This window comes from Epinephelus lanceolatus, chromosome 23 (assembly GCF_041903045.1).
Source record: "Epinephelus lanceolatus isolate andai-2023 chromosome 23, ASM4190304v1, whole genome shotgun sequence".
In the NCBI taxonomy this organism is placed as follows: Eukaryota; Metazoa; Chordata; class Actinopteri; order Perciformes; family Serranidae; genus Epinephelus; species Epinephelus lanceolatus.
In genome coordinates, this window is record NC_135756.1 from 22,406,627 (window position 1) to 22,420,806 (window position 14,180).

Sequence of the window (14,180 nt, forward strand, 5' to 3'; positions counted from 1 at the left end):
ACAGTAGATGTTTATTAGGGGATATTTTTTGTTATGCCCCACTAATAGCCTACCTGGACAAATGACACATTAAATAACACATTAAGACAGTTTTTAACGTCACTCTCTTGCAATTTTGAACAAGACAAGTCCACCATCCAAGATGTAAAGACAAAACCTCCAAGAATTGAACAAATACCACTGTGGCTCAGATATAGATCGCCAGTTTGGCTCCTCCAGTCTGCGTGTAGAACTATCCCTACATGCTATCCCTATCCCTATACTGAACCCCAAATTGTACCCGATGGCTGTTCCATTGGTGTGTGAGAGTGGATGAATGGTTACTGAGTAGCAAGTAGCACTATGTATGATAGCCTTGGCCACCAGTGTGTGAATGTGTGTGTGTGAATGGGTGAATGTGACATGCAATGTAAAAGTGCTTTGAGTGGACGGAAGACTAGAAAGGCGCTCTACAAGTGCAGTCCATTTACTATTTACCATTTTACATGAGGGGTTGAGGTTTAGTTTAGTTTATTAGAATCCCCATTAGCTACAGCTATTCTTCTTGGGGTCCACAAAACAGACTTAACATGGTGACAACGCAGCCTTTACAACTAACATCACAAGATAACATTGCAGTATACAGAGAACAATACCAAGCATCATCATAACACACATCGTAACACACGTGATAACATTACAGCATAAACAGGACAAGACTTACACACACTCAGATAAGACAAGCTCCTGATAATTCCATCATCAGCTTAAATGAAAAGCCCATCACACTGTGTCCCCGACACATTACAAAACATAGTACTGTCCATTTCAAACATGATGCAAGAAGGGCCCCAGTCTTCAAATTTTTACCAGTGGTTACTCACGGTATTGTTGCGAAAAAATCACCTGCGGCCCAGAAATAATTTTCCCTGTAGGCCACCATAATAATATGGTATGGAATCTTTCTATTCTGAATTTTTGAGCCATGGTGGTTTTATATAGTGTAAAACAAGTTAAAAAATCTGTGATGTCATCACAATGTAATGTCAATGACCGGAGCAGGAACTCGTGGGCCTGGCCAGCGGGAGAAACACTACTGCACATATTCAGTGGGCCGCATACTGCACAAGTAAATCTGGAAGCTACGAAACTTCTTTGACGCTTGCACCAGGCAAGCAACCCTAACAGTAGCAGCAAGGCTACTGTAATCATTTCATTTCATTGAAAAGGCACAACCCAACTCAACTAAAACTTAACATTAATGTTTATTTTTTAACCTAACAAAAATAGCCAGACCATAGGATATTAATTGAAAACATTTTTTGAATTAAACCGACAAGTTGAAACAACAAAATAGTTTTTCTTCATTATGAGTCGTCTCTTTCGGACTTTTGCATACTCTCCATTGTTGAGCTCACAGCAGCAGATTTTGACAGGAAATAGTTAGCACTATCATTGCACTGCCCAAAAAAGCCAAACAGAATAACTACATGGGTCAAAATGGAGGTAAGACTACAATCAGACTTTCTGACATCTCTTTTACCAGCTACCTAAAAATTACATTATAGAACTTACTAGCTAAGGCTAGCTGCTGAAAGCTAATTTACCCACCCTTTCCTATATGTCTCCTGCATTCAAATCAGCATTTATAAATCCATAAAATAGCAAATGACTTTGTTATATTACATAAATAAGGCAGCGGCTAAATGTTATCATAAACACCAGTTAAAATAGTCCTGCTAACTAAAAGCTAACTAGCCTAGCTTAGCAGGTAGCAGTAACTGCTGTGTCAGCCTCTGAAATTTGAGGAATACACATGATATGATATGTTTAAGCTATCTTTAAGTTATTTTAATGTATTAAATCATAGATAAACTAATTAGACTAGCTAACGGAAACATTCTGTTTTTAGTTACTCCGTGTCTTTCTTCTTTTTCTGTTCCTTTGCTTTACTAAGCAGCCTTTGAACTTCAAGCTAGCTACTTTGAGTTAGATTCAAGCTAACGTCACTGCTTCGCTGACACCCTCTGATGTTGCTAACGCTCCTGATACCTCTGCTCTGTGTATTCATAATATTTTGGACCCTGTGGTAGAGTGAAGGCCTGTAACAGTATGTGGCAACATGACATGAATACTTTGGTGCAGCAGCGTCAAAGCCTATTCAATACAAACTGTTTCTGTTAGCCTTTGTTGTGTCTCATCTGGGCTGAAATGTACAGAGAGAGCAAGCTTCCTGCCTCTCAGCGTCTCTTTCCCTCCTCTTACTCTTCCCCTGCGCTCTTCTTCTTCTTTCTGTTCATTATTCTCTCCTCACATTGTTCCTGCAGCCCTTGTATTCCTGTCAAAGAGCCTTTCACAGGGCGCAGCGGAGGCCGAACACACACACACACATACACATACACAGGAGCATGTGCACAAACACAGTAATCACACAGGTGTGGTCTTGTAGAATTAACAGACATACACACACAGCGTCTTTCTCACACACTCCCTAATATATCACCCCACAAACACACACAGACACACACTCCTGTCAGGGTCTCTTTCAGGCGTTTCGACAGGGAGGAGAGGGGTGACGCGTGAATTTGAGCTCAATGTCGCATTCCTCCTTTTGTCACCATGGCGATTACCCCCATCCCCTCTGACCCCTCTTTTCCCTCTGTTAGAGAAACTCCTCAGAGCTGCACCCCAACCTCCAAGCCCCAGAGACTTTAGTTAGCTGAGTGGTTGAAGAGAGAGAAGGGGGTTATAAACAAATATCATTTATATACATAATAAACAATTTGGGACCCAAAACAGACCCCTGTGGGACTCCACATGTAATATCAAGGTGTGTTGATTGGTGATCACCCATCTGCACAAATTGATTCCTGTTTACCAAATAACTTTTCAACCCCTCTAATTCCATATTTTTATTTTTTAATTGTTCGAAATAAAGTATTAAAAAACTAAAGAAAGAAATAAAAAGAAATAAAAAAGATATATGGGTATAAAAACCTACTAAACTACATCAGGAACCCACATGACGTAAGCAAAAATAGACTTGTATCCCCTGTTGGTGAAGTAACTGATGACTCTGTCTTCTTCCCTGCGTCCAGACGGGTTCAGGAAAGACCTACACCATGGGAACCGGCTTCGACGTCAACATCGGCGAGGACGAGCTTGGTATCATTCCCCGAGCTGTCTACCACCTGTTCAGAGGGATCGAGGAGCGCAGACAGGCTGCCACTGAGCAGGGCAGGCCTGTTCCTGAGTTCAAGATCAACGCACAGTTCCTGGAGGTGCAGAAACACACAAAAATGTGACACTTTCACAGGATTTCAACCCAGAAATGAGTGTTTTCCTCCCATATTAAGGTGCAATTATCACCCATAGTCTAAACTCTACACTCAACATGTCCAGTCCACTTAAGGCCCATTAGTTAGATGTAGCCAGAGCATGCAGACAGCAAGAGGTCAAAGGTTAGCAAAGGGTGTAGGGGTTTGAGGTTGTTAAAGTGTCCAGATGACCCTACAGCCATTAAACTGTCATTAGTCTGTCTCCGTGGTCAGCTCCTGGATTTATTTTTAACCACCAAGTGGCTGCTAGCAGCTGGTGAGGAAGCAGCTGAAGGGAAGAGATCAGGCTGAAAAGTAAAGTAAAAGATGGTGCTGATGATGTCATAATTACACTTTGTCTCTCCTGTTTTTTTATTAATTGAATCTCCAGTTGTACAATGAGGAGGTGTTGGACTTGTTTGACTCGACGCGAGACCTCGAGGCCAGGAAGCAGAGGTCCAACATCAAAATCCATGAGGATGCCAATGGAGGAATCTACACCGTGGGGGTCACCACGCGCACCGTCACCTCTGCGGCTGAGGTCAGCTTTAACACCCCAAAGACAGCTTTATTTGCACCAACCCCATCTTTGTCCAGCATTTAGCTGTGTTTAATTAAAGTGGCTTTAAAGGAATTCTTTGTCCTCAAAGTGATCATTTGTATATAAGTTACTCACCCCTTGTTATCTTGAAATTGGAAAGAAAACTTTTTTTTCTCAAATGTAGTGCTACCCTCTGTTTGAGAAATAGTTCCTGTGAACGTTGATCTTAGCAAGGTTTGTGGATAAGTGACAGGACAAATCTCTGTGTCCCATTGATTGCTATATAATGGACTGGTTCGCTATATAGTTTTTATATTAATATCATTTTATGACCGTGACACAGAGATGTCTGTGGCATACAGTATGAACACTCACATTATGTCATCTCCTGTCTCCTTCTCTCCTGCCATCCGTTCCCTCCACCTCTCCTCTAACAGATGATTCAGTGTCTGAAGCTGGGCGCTCTGTCTCGTACCACCGCCAGCACTCAGATGAACGTCCAGAGTTCGCGCTCCCATGCCATCTTCACCATCCACCTGTGCCAAGTCCGAGTCTGCTCTCCTGATAACAACGTACGTACTCTAACACACAGCGGCAGATCTCTGCTGCCACTGAACATGATACTGATATTCTGCTAGACTGAGATGATCATCAGCTACAATTTCACAATCGAATCCTTTAACTGTGCTTAATAGTGTATCTCCTTCCAATTCTATTCCGTTCTTCCTCCTTCAGGATAATGTAACAGACAACCGTCTAGCTAACGACTCAGAGATTAACGAGTTTGAGACGCTGACAGCCAAGTTTCACTTTGTGGACCTGGCAGGTTCTGAGAGACTGAAGAGGACCGGAGCAACAGGAGACAGAGCTAAGGAGGGCATCTCCATCAACTGTGGGCTGGTGAGGAACCTAAGAACATGTCTCAGTCTGCACCAGACATTTTATATTGCACAGTGAAGTACAGTTATAGGCCACAGATATATACTGTATTTATGCATTGGATCCATTATGGATTAAATAATGTTAAACCTACTGGAAAATTTGCATTTGTTGTGGTCAGCATGTTTACAGTAATCTGACACTTAGATGTAAGGCTTTTTATGACCTTTGCAAGATGATTTTAAACCACATTTAAGACATGTCTTTGGACAAATCATCTTTTACTTATTCAGGCATTGCAGTTAAGTATAAAGTTAAGTATTACACGAGGTCCCATGCAGGAGTGGGTTTTATATAGCCTAGGAACATGGTTATTAGAGTGAATTAGGTTAATCTATATTTCATCAACAGGTAATTGCAAGTATAAAGTAAAAAGACAGAAGAAGGTTCAGTGGTAGCTTAAATGATTTTTGATAGCAGAAATGTGGACTTAACAAAAAGAAATTAAAAGATGGATAGTTGAATTAGATAAAATGTTTGTGGCAATTGAGGCCACATAAATTTGAATTTAAGGCTTTTTAAAAAATAAATTAAGACATTTAAAGACTTGTTAAGGATCTGCAGACACTCTGATAGTCAATCTGTCATTCTACAATGGCACATCTGGGTGATTTTGTGGAGCAAGGGAGCCCCCGTGTGGCCAGAACATGAATCACACATTTAATTTCTCGCCCTGACACAATTATCATTTAGCTTCACTTAAGTACAAATGAATGGTGTTTTCCAAAAGTACAGAGTTGTTAACTCCCTATTTCATTCATTCCTGGCGTTGTTTTTACTCTCAAATATTCAATCATAAACTTGTTGTTTTTCCTTGTCTTACCGCAGCTTGCTTTGGGAAATGTCATCAGTGCTCTGGGAGACAGGAGTAAACGCTCCACTCACGTGCCTTACAGAGACTCCAAACTGACCCGGCTGTTACAGGACTCACTCGGTGGCAACAGGTTTGTAACCACTGTGTGCTAATATGGATTATATCTTTGATGATGGATCACAGTTTCAAGAGGTAGAGAGCAGTGCCTCACAAGTCAGATAAAAAAAAAAAGTTTATATGCACCCTTTAAGTTAAATTTGTCCTACTATGCCTAACATAACAGTCCTTATTATCACTAACTAGTACAAAAATAACTTAGTTTTACAGATTACTCATTGCAACCGATCACCACTTTCCTCATTTGTGCGTTCTCCAGTCAAACAGTGATGATCGCCTGTATCAGCCCGTCGGACCGGGACTTCATGGAGACCTTGAACACTCTGAAGTACGCCAACAGAGCCCGAAACATTAAGAACAAGGTGATGGTGAACCAGGACAGAGCCAGCCAACAGATCAGCGCCCTTAGAACGGAGATAGCGCGACTGCAGATGGAGCTGATGGAGTACAGGACGGTAAGAAGGGAGGATGTAAATATAGATCAAAATAGATCAATATAGAAAATAAAATCAGTGCACAGACATGAGTGCAAAGGAAATGTTATATTAATTGCCTCGCCTGATGCTCAGGGGAAGCGTATGGTGGGTGAAGATGGGATGGAAGGCATTAACGACTTGGTCCATGAGAACTCGATGCTGCAGACGGAGAACAATAACCTGAGGGTGAGAGTGAAGGCCATGCAGGAGACCATCGACGCCCAGAGAGCTAGACTCACACAGATCCTGAGTGACCAGGCCAACCAGATTGTGGCGAAAGCAGGTGGACAAAAAAGTCGTTAGTATTTATACTACCAATTTTTTTCACCAGCTAATGGTGCTAGATGAAAAAGTTAGCTGGTTTACCAGTGTATATTTCTGAATTAATGTTTGAAGAGTAGTTTTTATTGTTCAAGGTATTGTGTGTTACTACATTTAAAAGTCTTCTTCTCCACCACTGCTCCTGACAAGTCACCATGAATCCATGTTAAAGCTAAAATGATACCTCTGACTGTAGGTGACGGCAATGAAGAGATCGGGAACATGATTCAGAACTACATCAAAGAAATCGAGGAGCTCAGGTATGTCGTGACCACATTTTAAATTTTATTTTATTGTACTATGTAGAGCAATTTAAACACTGACTGTATCTACTTTGTTCCTCTCTCAGAGCTAAACTTCTTGAAAGCGAGGCTGTAAACGAGAATCTCAGGAAGACCTTGTCTCGGGCATCCACTCGCTCTTCGCTGTACGGCGGCCCCGGCGGCTCTTTCTCCCCGGCTTTACTCGCCCCTGAGAAAGAAGCCAATGACGTCATTGAGATGGCCAAGAAAAGCCTGGAGAAACTCAAGAAGAAGGAGAGGAAGAAGAAGAAGAGGTATGGTGTGGGTCTGACACAATGGTTTGTCATATGATGACATTCAGGGACAAATTCACAGCAGCTTTTGCTGCCGCTGAACCTGCACAAACCGCAACACAGAGTTGGTGCATTTAAGGGGTGTCACGCCCAAGCCCCTCAAAACCTGCTTGTTCCAGGCCTGAATATTGTGCCGTTGCGCCGCCTCGCCGTGCCTTATTTAAGGTACGGTTGTGGAATAGGGAAACAGAGAGGTCTCACCCTTAATTTGCTACAGGAGGTAGAGAACGGCAGCTGGCAAGAAGGGACCATTGGCTCGATAGGTGTGACATGTTATGCTTTTAACCTACCAAGGGAGATTTAAAATGTAGCGGTTAGCTGTTAGCAGTTAGCAGCTAACTTAAAGAAGAAGAACAGTGGCTGTAATGTAGTAAATGTCCGTAAATTTGGCAAACAATGAGGTCCGGGAGGTCCGGGAGCTCCTTACCCTCCGAGCAAAAGACAGATCAGCCACCATATAACTTGGACAGTAAATGCATGCTATTGCTATTGCCATGTAATGTTATGTTATGTCTATAAAGCACTGCGGTTTTTCATGTCATGCCTGTCACACCTCTTTTGGTTCCACGATTGCCAGGATGCAGTCTAAATTCACACACTGGAGCAGAATGATGCTGTGGTCATTTGGTTCTGTGAAAAAATGTGAAAGCGGCCTAAACAAGGGACGTTGTAGTGTACTCTCTGTGTTAAAAAAGCTCCAGACTTTCTGATGATCACGGTTGCAGTGATTGCAGCCAGACGAAGGCATCATCATGCCAGGCATGCCACCGCACTTTGTCGGTCAGGACGTGTAGCTCAAGGTTTTCTTTCTCTCTCTGCTAGTGTCCTGCCTACTGTGTTCTTGGTGCAGAGGCAACATTTATATACATTGGCACGAGAATAACTGCAATTAGACACAAAAAAAGGCAAACTGCCCTCAGCTACGAAACTCTCTGGGTCTGTTTGTGCTGTAATATCAGTAGCGCAATATCTTTTGTGATTTGGACCTTGAGACCATGCATGTAGAAAGAGAACTGGATACAGCATTGGAGGCGGGGCTCTGTTCATTCCTATGAGAGTTGCTGAGTGGCCCATAAAGCTAAGAAAGTTTAATCTGGGTATAAAATTACTTCGATCTTATGCATTGTGAGGCCCATAGAGCAAGTGCACTGGAGACTTACTGGCTAATTTCCGGTGTCGTACTTTGCTAACTTCAATGGGGATAAAAATGACCTGATCGCGTGGCTCTTCTAGACTTGAAAAACATTAAAGGACCAAATGGATCAATCCCCAACAGTGAAACAAGTCATTTTGCTGGGGTTGTGATGCTCAAAAAATGTATCCACAGATTTACAGACGTCTCACAATGTAAGTCAATGGGACAAAGTCTTATGGGGCCCAATGACATCATGCAACCTGGACATTGTAATTCCAGTTTGGCTGCTGTATGAAATTGGCCTCAAAGCTTGGCGCTGTTCCTGAGCACTTACTTGAGACGGGGCAGATATGCAATTTTTTTTTCCAAAAGGGTATCTCCTAGACCCTGCTGTATTTTGATTGTCGAGTTCTCGTCATGTCACTGCATCATGTCACTGCATCTTTGCCCTAACCCAGTCAGGGTTAGGGCAAAGTGGTCATGGGTAGAGTTAGTACTAGCCAATCATAGCACAGTAGGGCGGGACAAGGCGGAAAGTAATGCCCAATTCCCAGTGCTACCAGCTGCCACAATCCATTCTATTTGAATTCCCCTGTCAGTGTATGGATCAAAGAAATGCAGCTAAATCAGTATTGAATCCTGAGAACTTCCCTGGAGGTGAATAGAATAACAAACGCGTTGTGAGGATACTGAAAAGGGAGAGTCTTAATGTTTTTCTGTTGCCACAGCGAGGGCGTGTGGCCTGATGTGTTGTGGGTAATTATCTCCTGGCTCCCTGCATTAGCAGTTAACTCTCTGGGGTTTCTTAAATGGAATGAAGGCTGGATTTAGAGACGAGGGTGATGGCTATAAATGATGATGGCTGTCTGAAGAAGAGTGGAATTTAATTTGTGATCTGGTAATTGTTTTCAGCAGAATTTCTTGAGGCAAAGTCTGTCATGTGCACCTCCATAAGCAGTGTTCATCATCTGAACACAGTGTGTTTGTCAGTCTCTCTTTTTTTATGTGCTGCTCTCTCATTCTCTGTCTCTCTCCCAATTTATAACACTCCCTCGCTTGCCCCAACTTCTGCGGCCTGTCTGCCCCCTTCTACCTCCTCCTTCACCTCCGCACCTCACCATCCTCACCCCCATCCTTCCATCCCTCTCTCTCTGAAGACTAAGGCGATACGAGGAGAGTCACCACCGAGAGGTTGAACACACCAGGTTTGCTATATCCCACCCAGGATTGGGTCAAATCTGAAACTGGTTCAATTACCGGCGGTGCAAATCATTGATATGAGCCAAGTAATTGAAAGGATTTCAGGTGATTGTTGACCTGCGTCCGAACCCAGATCTCCCTTTATGAGTTCCCAAAGTGACTAATCTCTAACTTCTTCTGCACCTACAGGTGGTTAACACTCCTGGAGGGAAGCAGATACTCTAACCAGCTCTTACCTCCTCCTCTTCTGTCTGTTTTCCTTTTCACTACACACGAGCTGTTGATCAGATCTCATCATAAGTAGCGTCTTAAATTGGAGTTTGATTGTGTGCAAAAAAAAAATCAAGATTTTTAGATAACGGTCTGCAGATTTTGGTCAACACATCTTAGTAGTGTGTGGCACTTCCTCTCAAAATGAAATCAGTGTGTGATATTAACTGTTGATAGTGATCAGTAATCATTTTGCCTCTCCCAGTGTATCATCACTGTCACCCTCCATGCAATCACACTGAAATCATCCATTAATACACTGACTCCACATCTGCTCCTGACCTGATCGAGTGTATTATCACTTGCATGTGCCCTTTACCCATCCTTGTTCTGATTTAAATTGCAGTTCATTCCTAATCTGACCTCCAGTATGAGAGCTTGTGTGGCAGCTGATTAATAGTCTATTCATCTTTTCAGTGTTGTCAAAGAGGACGTGCCAGACAACGACCACGAGCGAGGCAACGAGGAAGCAGAGGTGCATATGAACTGCATTTATATTTAAAGATAACACATTTTAAAGTGTGTATTTCTTCTTGTCTTGTTCATGTGTGTGCTTATATCTTGACAGGAGGCCAGCGACCACGAAGAAGGCGAGGATGCAGATGGAGAGGAGGAGGACTTTGACATTGCGGGAGATGAGACGTCTGATGAATCTGACTCTGATGAACTGGAGGAGAAAGGTAGTCACCATTTTGCGCAGCTTCTTCAATGAAGTCATAGGTGATAAAATAGAAGAGGCAAAAGGATGTGATGATTTGTTCGTGCGCAGAAAACGTCCAGGCCGACCTGGCCAACATCACCTGCGAGATCGCCATCAAGCAGAAGCTGATCGATGAGCTGGAGAACAGCCAGCGGCGTCTGCACACACTCAAACAGCAGTACGAGCAGAAGCTGATGATGCTGCAGAACAAGATCAGAGACACGCAGCTGGAGAGGGACAAGGTGCTGCATAATATGGGTAAGAGAGGTGCAAACAGAGACTTCAGAGAATCAATAATGAGCATTGTAACTAGTACTTAAATACCCCTCTGAAACTGAAGAGACTGAAGAATCTGGTCTAAAAGGACAAAACAAACGAGGCTGTGCTTTCATCATTTCCATCTCCAGGTTCAGTGGAGTCGGGTACGGAGGAGAAGGCCAAGAAGATCAAAACAGAGTACGAGAGGAAGCTGAGCTCCATGAACAAAGAGCTGCAGAAGCTCCAGTCAGCTCAGAAAGAGCACGCCCGCCTACTGAAGAACCAGTCGCAGTACGAGAAGCAGCTCAAGAAACTCCAGCAGGATGTGACCGAGATGAAGAAGACCAAGGTAAAAGAAGAGGTTTTGGGTTTTTTGGGGGGTTTGTTTTGAAAATGACATTTATTTACTGTAATGCAGCCTTTTAAACCACGGAAATAAAACACTTTATATATTACAATCTCCAAAATCTAAGATGATATCTAGTCTCAAATCACAATATTGATATAATATTGATGTATACAGCCCAGCCCTGCTTCACACCTGTGTCGTTGTAGTGCTGATTTTGTCCTGCTGTGTTTGTATGTCTCCACCAGGTGTCACTGATGCGTCAGATGAAGGAGCAGCAGGAGCGGAGCAGAGCAACGGAGTGCAAGAGGAACAGGGAGATTGCCTCTCTGAAGAAAGACCAGCGCAGAGCCGAGGTGAGAGGGTTGGAAACATTTATCACAATCACACAGTATTTGTCAAAGTACTTTTATTTGGAGAGTTTGTTGGAGCAAAACTATGAAACTGTCAACCAAGAATCGATGTTTTTCATAGAGGTATTAAATCATGGCTGAAAGAGAAACAACATTATTCCCAAGTGTAGACACACCTGCGTTTTGTATTTTGTGTGGTCATGTTTCTGTGTATGTAGGTGTTGTGTTGTGAGTATAAGTTTCTGGGTTTCGTTTCAACACTGCAGGTGACATCTTCTGCAAGAAAATTTTGAGCATCAAACAATTTTTTCCTGCACTCTGGCGAATTTTTATACACAAGTTTTTGCTTTTTCTGCATCAATTTATGACGTAAATTTCTTTAATTTTGTCAAAATATATTACATATATTCAAAATATTGAAGGGGGCTTATTCCCATACCCAACTCGTCACCTACCCATACCTATGCCTGTGTTTTCTCTGTATTTTACATTTTAAAAATGCCTCTTGTGAACAGATGTTGCAAATTAGCGTTTCTCTACAAACATTGAACACAGCGCATCTGGTCCTAGTGCATTAATGCACAGTTCTATTGCTATTGTAATGTCCATATCAAATAAAATATATAACTATAACTGCTTATTTTACACATAAACTCAAGTGTGTCAAAAAGTTACTGCTCTTAACTCGATCTAGGTTTAATGGTCACTGCATCTCACAACTTAATAACATGATGAAGCCTTGCTTTTCTAAAAGTAGAATATATAGTAGGTTGATTTTTGTCATGACTGCTCACCAACCTTTCACTTTCTTCATACAGCACCAACTGAGGCAGATGGAGGCTCAGAAAAGACAGCAGGAGCTGATTCTCCGCAGGAAGAATGAAGAGGTGAGACACACAGCCACATAAACAGAGTATGGATACTATAACAGGTTTGCATCGGCTTTTGTTTAACTCTAATATGCAATATGAACTGCTGCATCAGGTGACGGCTCTCAGGCGGCAGGTGAGGCCCACGTCTGGGAAGGTGAGCAGGAAGGTGAGCTTACCCGACCCTCTGCAGGAGCCTCATAGAGCCACCCCAGGAAGGATGCAGACATCTGGAGCGTCCCCAGCCAGTGGAGCCAGGTGTGGCACCTAAGCAATGTGCATTACACAGCTGAGTGTGTGTTTAAACAGTTTTAAAAGGAGCCATATCTTCTTCCTCAGGAGTTCTCCGGTGCGGATGGGAAGTATCTACCTCACCAGGACAGCCAGGGCCAAATGGCAGTCACTGGAGAGACGTGTCACTGACATCATCATGCAGAGGATGACCATTTCTAACATGGAGACGGACATGAACAGGCTGTTGAAGGTAACACGTCATCAGATTATAATAAAAATCATGCAATAAGGGAAGAAATTGTGTGTTTTTCAGTCCTGTAGGAGAAATATAAAATGATATCATTCCTCTTTTGTTCCTTCCCTCCCTGTCTCCTCTTAATTCCCTCGCCTTAAACTCCAACACCAATTTCAGCAAAGGGAGGAGCTGACCAAGCGCAGAGAGCGAGTGTCCAGAAAGAAAGAGAAGATGGCGGTGGAAGGTGCAGACGCCGACCGCTCCCTGGCCTCCCTGAACGAGGAGCTGGAGTCTCTGGGCGCCAACATTGACTATATCAACGACAGCATCGCCGACTGCCAGGCCAACATCATGCAGATGGAGGAGGCCAAGGTGACGTCTTGTAATATCTTGTAGTCATAATGCTTGTAGTTGTGATGCTTCACAAATGAAGGTAACACAGGGTAAAGGAAGGAGTAACAGTGCACAGTATTATGTATCACCACCTCATTAGCTAGTACATGCTTGTACTTGACTGTAGTTAATAACTGGGAAATCATTGCAGAGTTTTGCACCAGAGCATTTTGGACAAATAAGTGCTTATTTGTCAGGGAAACAATGGCTCAGTGAAACAACAGCCACTGTCAGAACAGCCTATTAATGCAGCAGCCATTAGGTCCAGCAGCCTAATGACGCTCACTGAACAGCAGTTAATACATGCAACTTTACAAGTGTTATGTGAAGAGTATTTCACTCTGCATGGCCTCTCACGTCACACTCTCATGGTGTTCCATCAATAGTTTTTAATGAATTATTTTTGATCTTAAATAATAACCAATCAGAAGTTACAACAAAATCCTGTGACTGCTGTCCCTTTTGCCAAACTGTGCAGTTATTTATCTGCTGTAAGCAGCCTGAGGGCTACAGTGTTAACACTGGGAACACTGTTGTAATGATGTGTAAGTTGACATGTTCAATACCTGGATGACACAATAACTTTTGAATCAGTGCAAACTTAGGATTGTGTTACTTACTTTTAGTTTAGAAGTAGTGTTTTACACATAGAAATATGTATTTTTATGGATTTAATTAAATGGGAGCATTAGCTAGTAAAGACTTTAGTCATGTGTAAATTAGTTGCCAGGAGACATCTGTAGTGCTGTTGCCCAATCAAAAGCATCCTATTACCTACACTATGTAAACCAAGGAAAATATAAAAGAAGGAAAGGTCATGGCATCAGTGACAGCGCTCGACGGGCCAGACTTTGGTGTGAGTTGTATTGGAGTCAATGGGGTGGGCACAGTAAATCACACTGTAACACATCATATCTTTATTGTTTTAACTTTGACTGGAAAATCCTTCCACCAGATTACAAAACACCAAGTTTTTGATGCAAAATATGCGCTTTAATTTGCCTTGTTGTTAGTCTCTGAACAGATCGTGTCTCTGTCCAGCAGCTGCATCTCAAGCCCCTGTTGGATCCAAGAAAGCTAACACTACC

At 42.7% G+C, this 14,180-nt stretch overlaps 1 protein-coding gene across 6 annotated transcripts in view; it reads left to right on the top strand.

The window, feature by feature from the left end:
* LOC117249209 (kinesin-like protein KIF21A) overlaps positions 1-14,180 on the top strand; it is a 51,943-nt gene that overhangs the window by 23,030 nt on the left and 14,733 nt on the right. For 2 of the 6 annotated variants that reach the window (XM_033614676.2, XM_033614678.2), the window contains exons 3-21: positions 3,078-3,260; positions 3,688-3,837; positions 4,275-4,409; positions 4,573-4,737; positions 5,605-5,720; positions 5,967-6,162; positions 6,277-6,481; positions 6,701-6,764; positions 6,854-7,060; positions 9,392-9,439; positions 10,122-10,179; positions 10,273-10,384; positions 10,474-10,662; positions 10,812-11,011; positions 11,257-11,364; positions 12,180-12,248; positions 12,346-12,488; positions 12,570-12,714; positions 12,877-13,071. In XM_033614676.2, coding sequence (XP_033470567.2) covers positions 3,078-3,260; positions 3,688-3,837; positions 4,275-4,409; positions 4,573-4,737; positions 5,605-5,720; positions 5,967-6,162; positions 6,277-6,481; positions 6,701-6,764; positions 6,854-7,060; positions 9,392-9,439; positions 10,122-10,179; positions 10,273-10,384; positions 10,474-10,662; positions 10,812-11,011; positions 11,257-11,364; positions 12,180-12,248; positions 12,346-12,488; positions 12,570-12,714; positions 12,877-13,071 — 2,688 coding nt within the window. The remainder of the gene's footprint in view (positions 1-3,077; positions 3,261-3,687; positions 3,838-4,274; positions 4,410-4,572; positions 4,738-5,604; positions 5,721-5,966; positions 6,163-6,276; positions 6,482-6,700; positions 6,765-6,853; positions 7,061-9,391; positions 9,440-10,121; positions 10,180-10,272; positions 10,385-10,473; positions 10,663-10,811; positions 11,012-11,256; positions 11,365-12,179; positions 12,249-12,345; positions 12,489-12,569; positions 12,715-12,876; positions 13,072-14,180) is intronic. The other 4 variants (XM_033614680.2, XM_078165442.1, XM_033614681.2 and 1 more) reach the window with 2 other exon arrangements.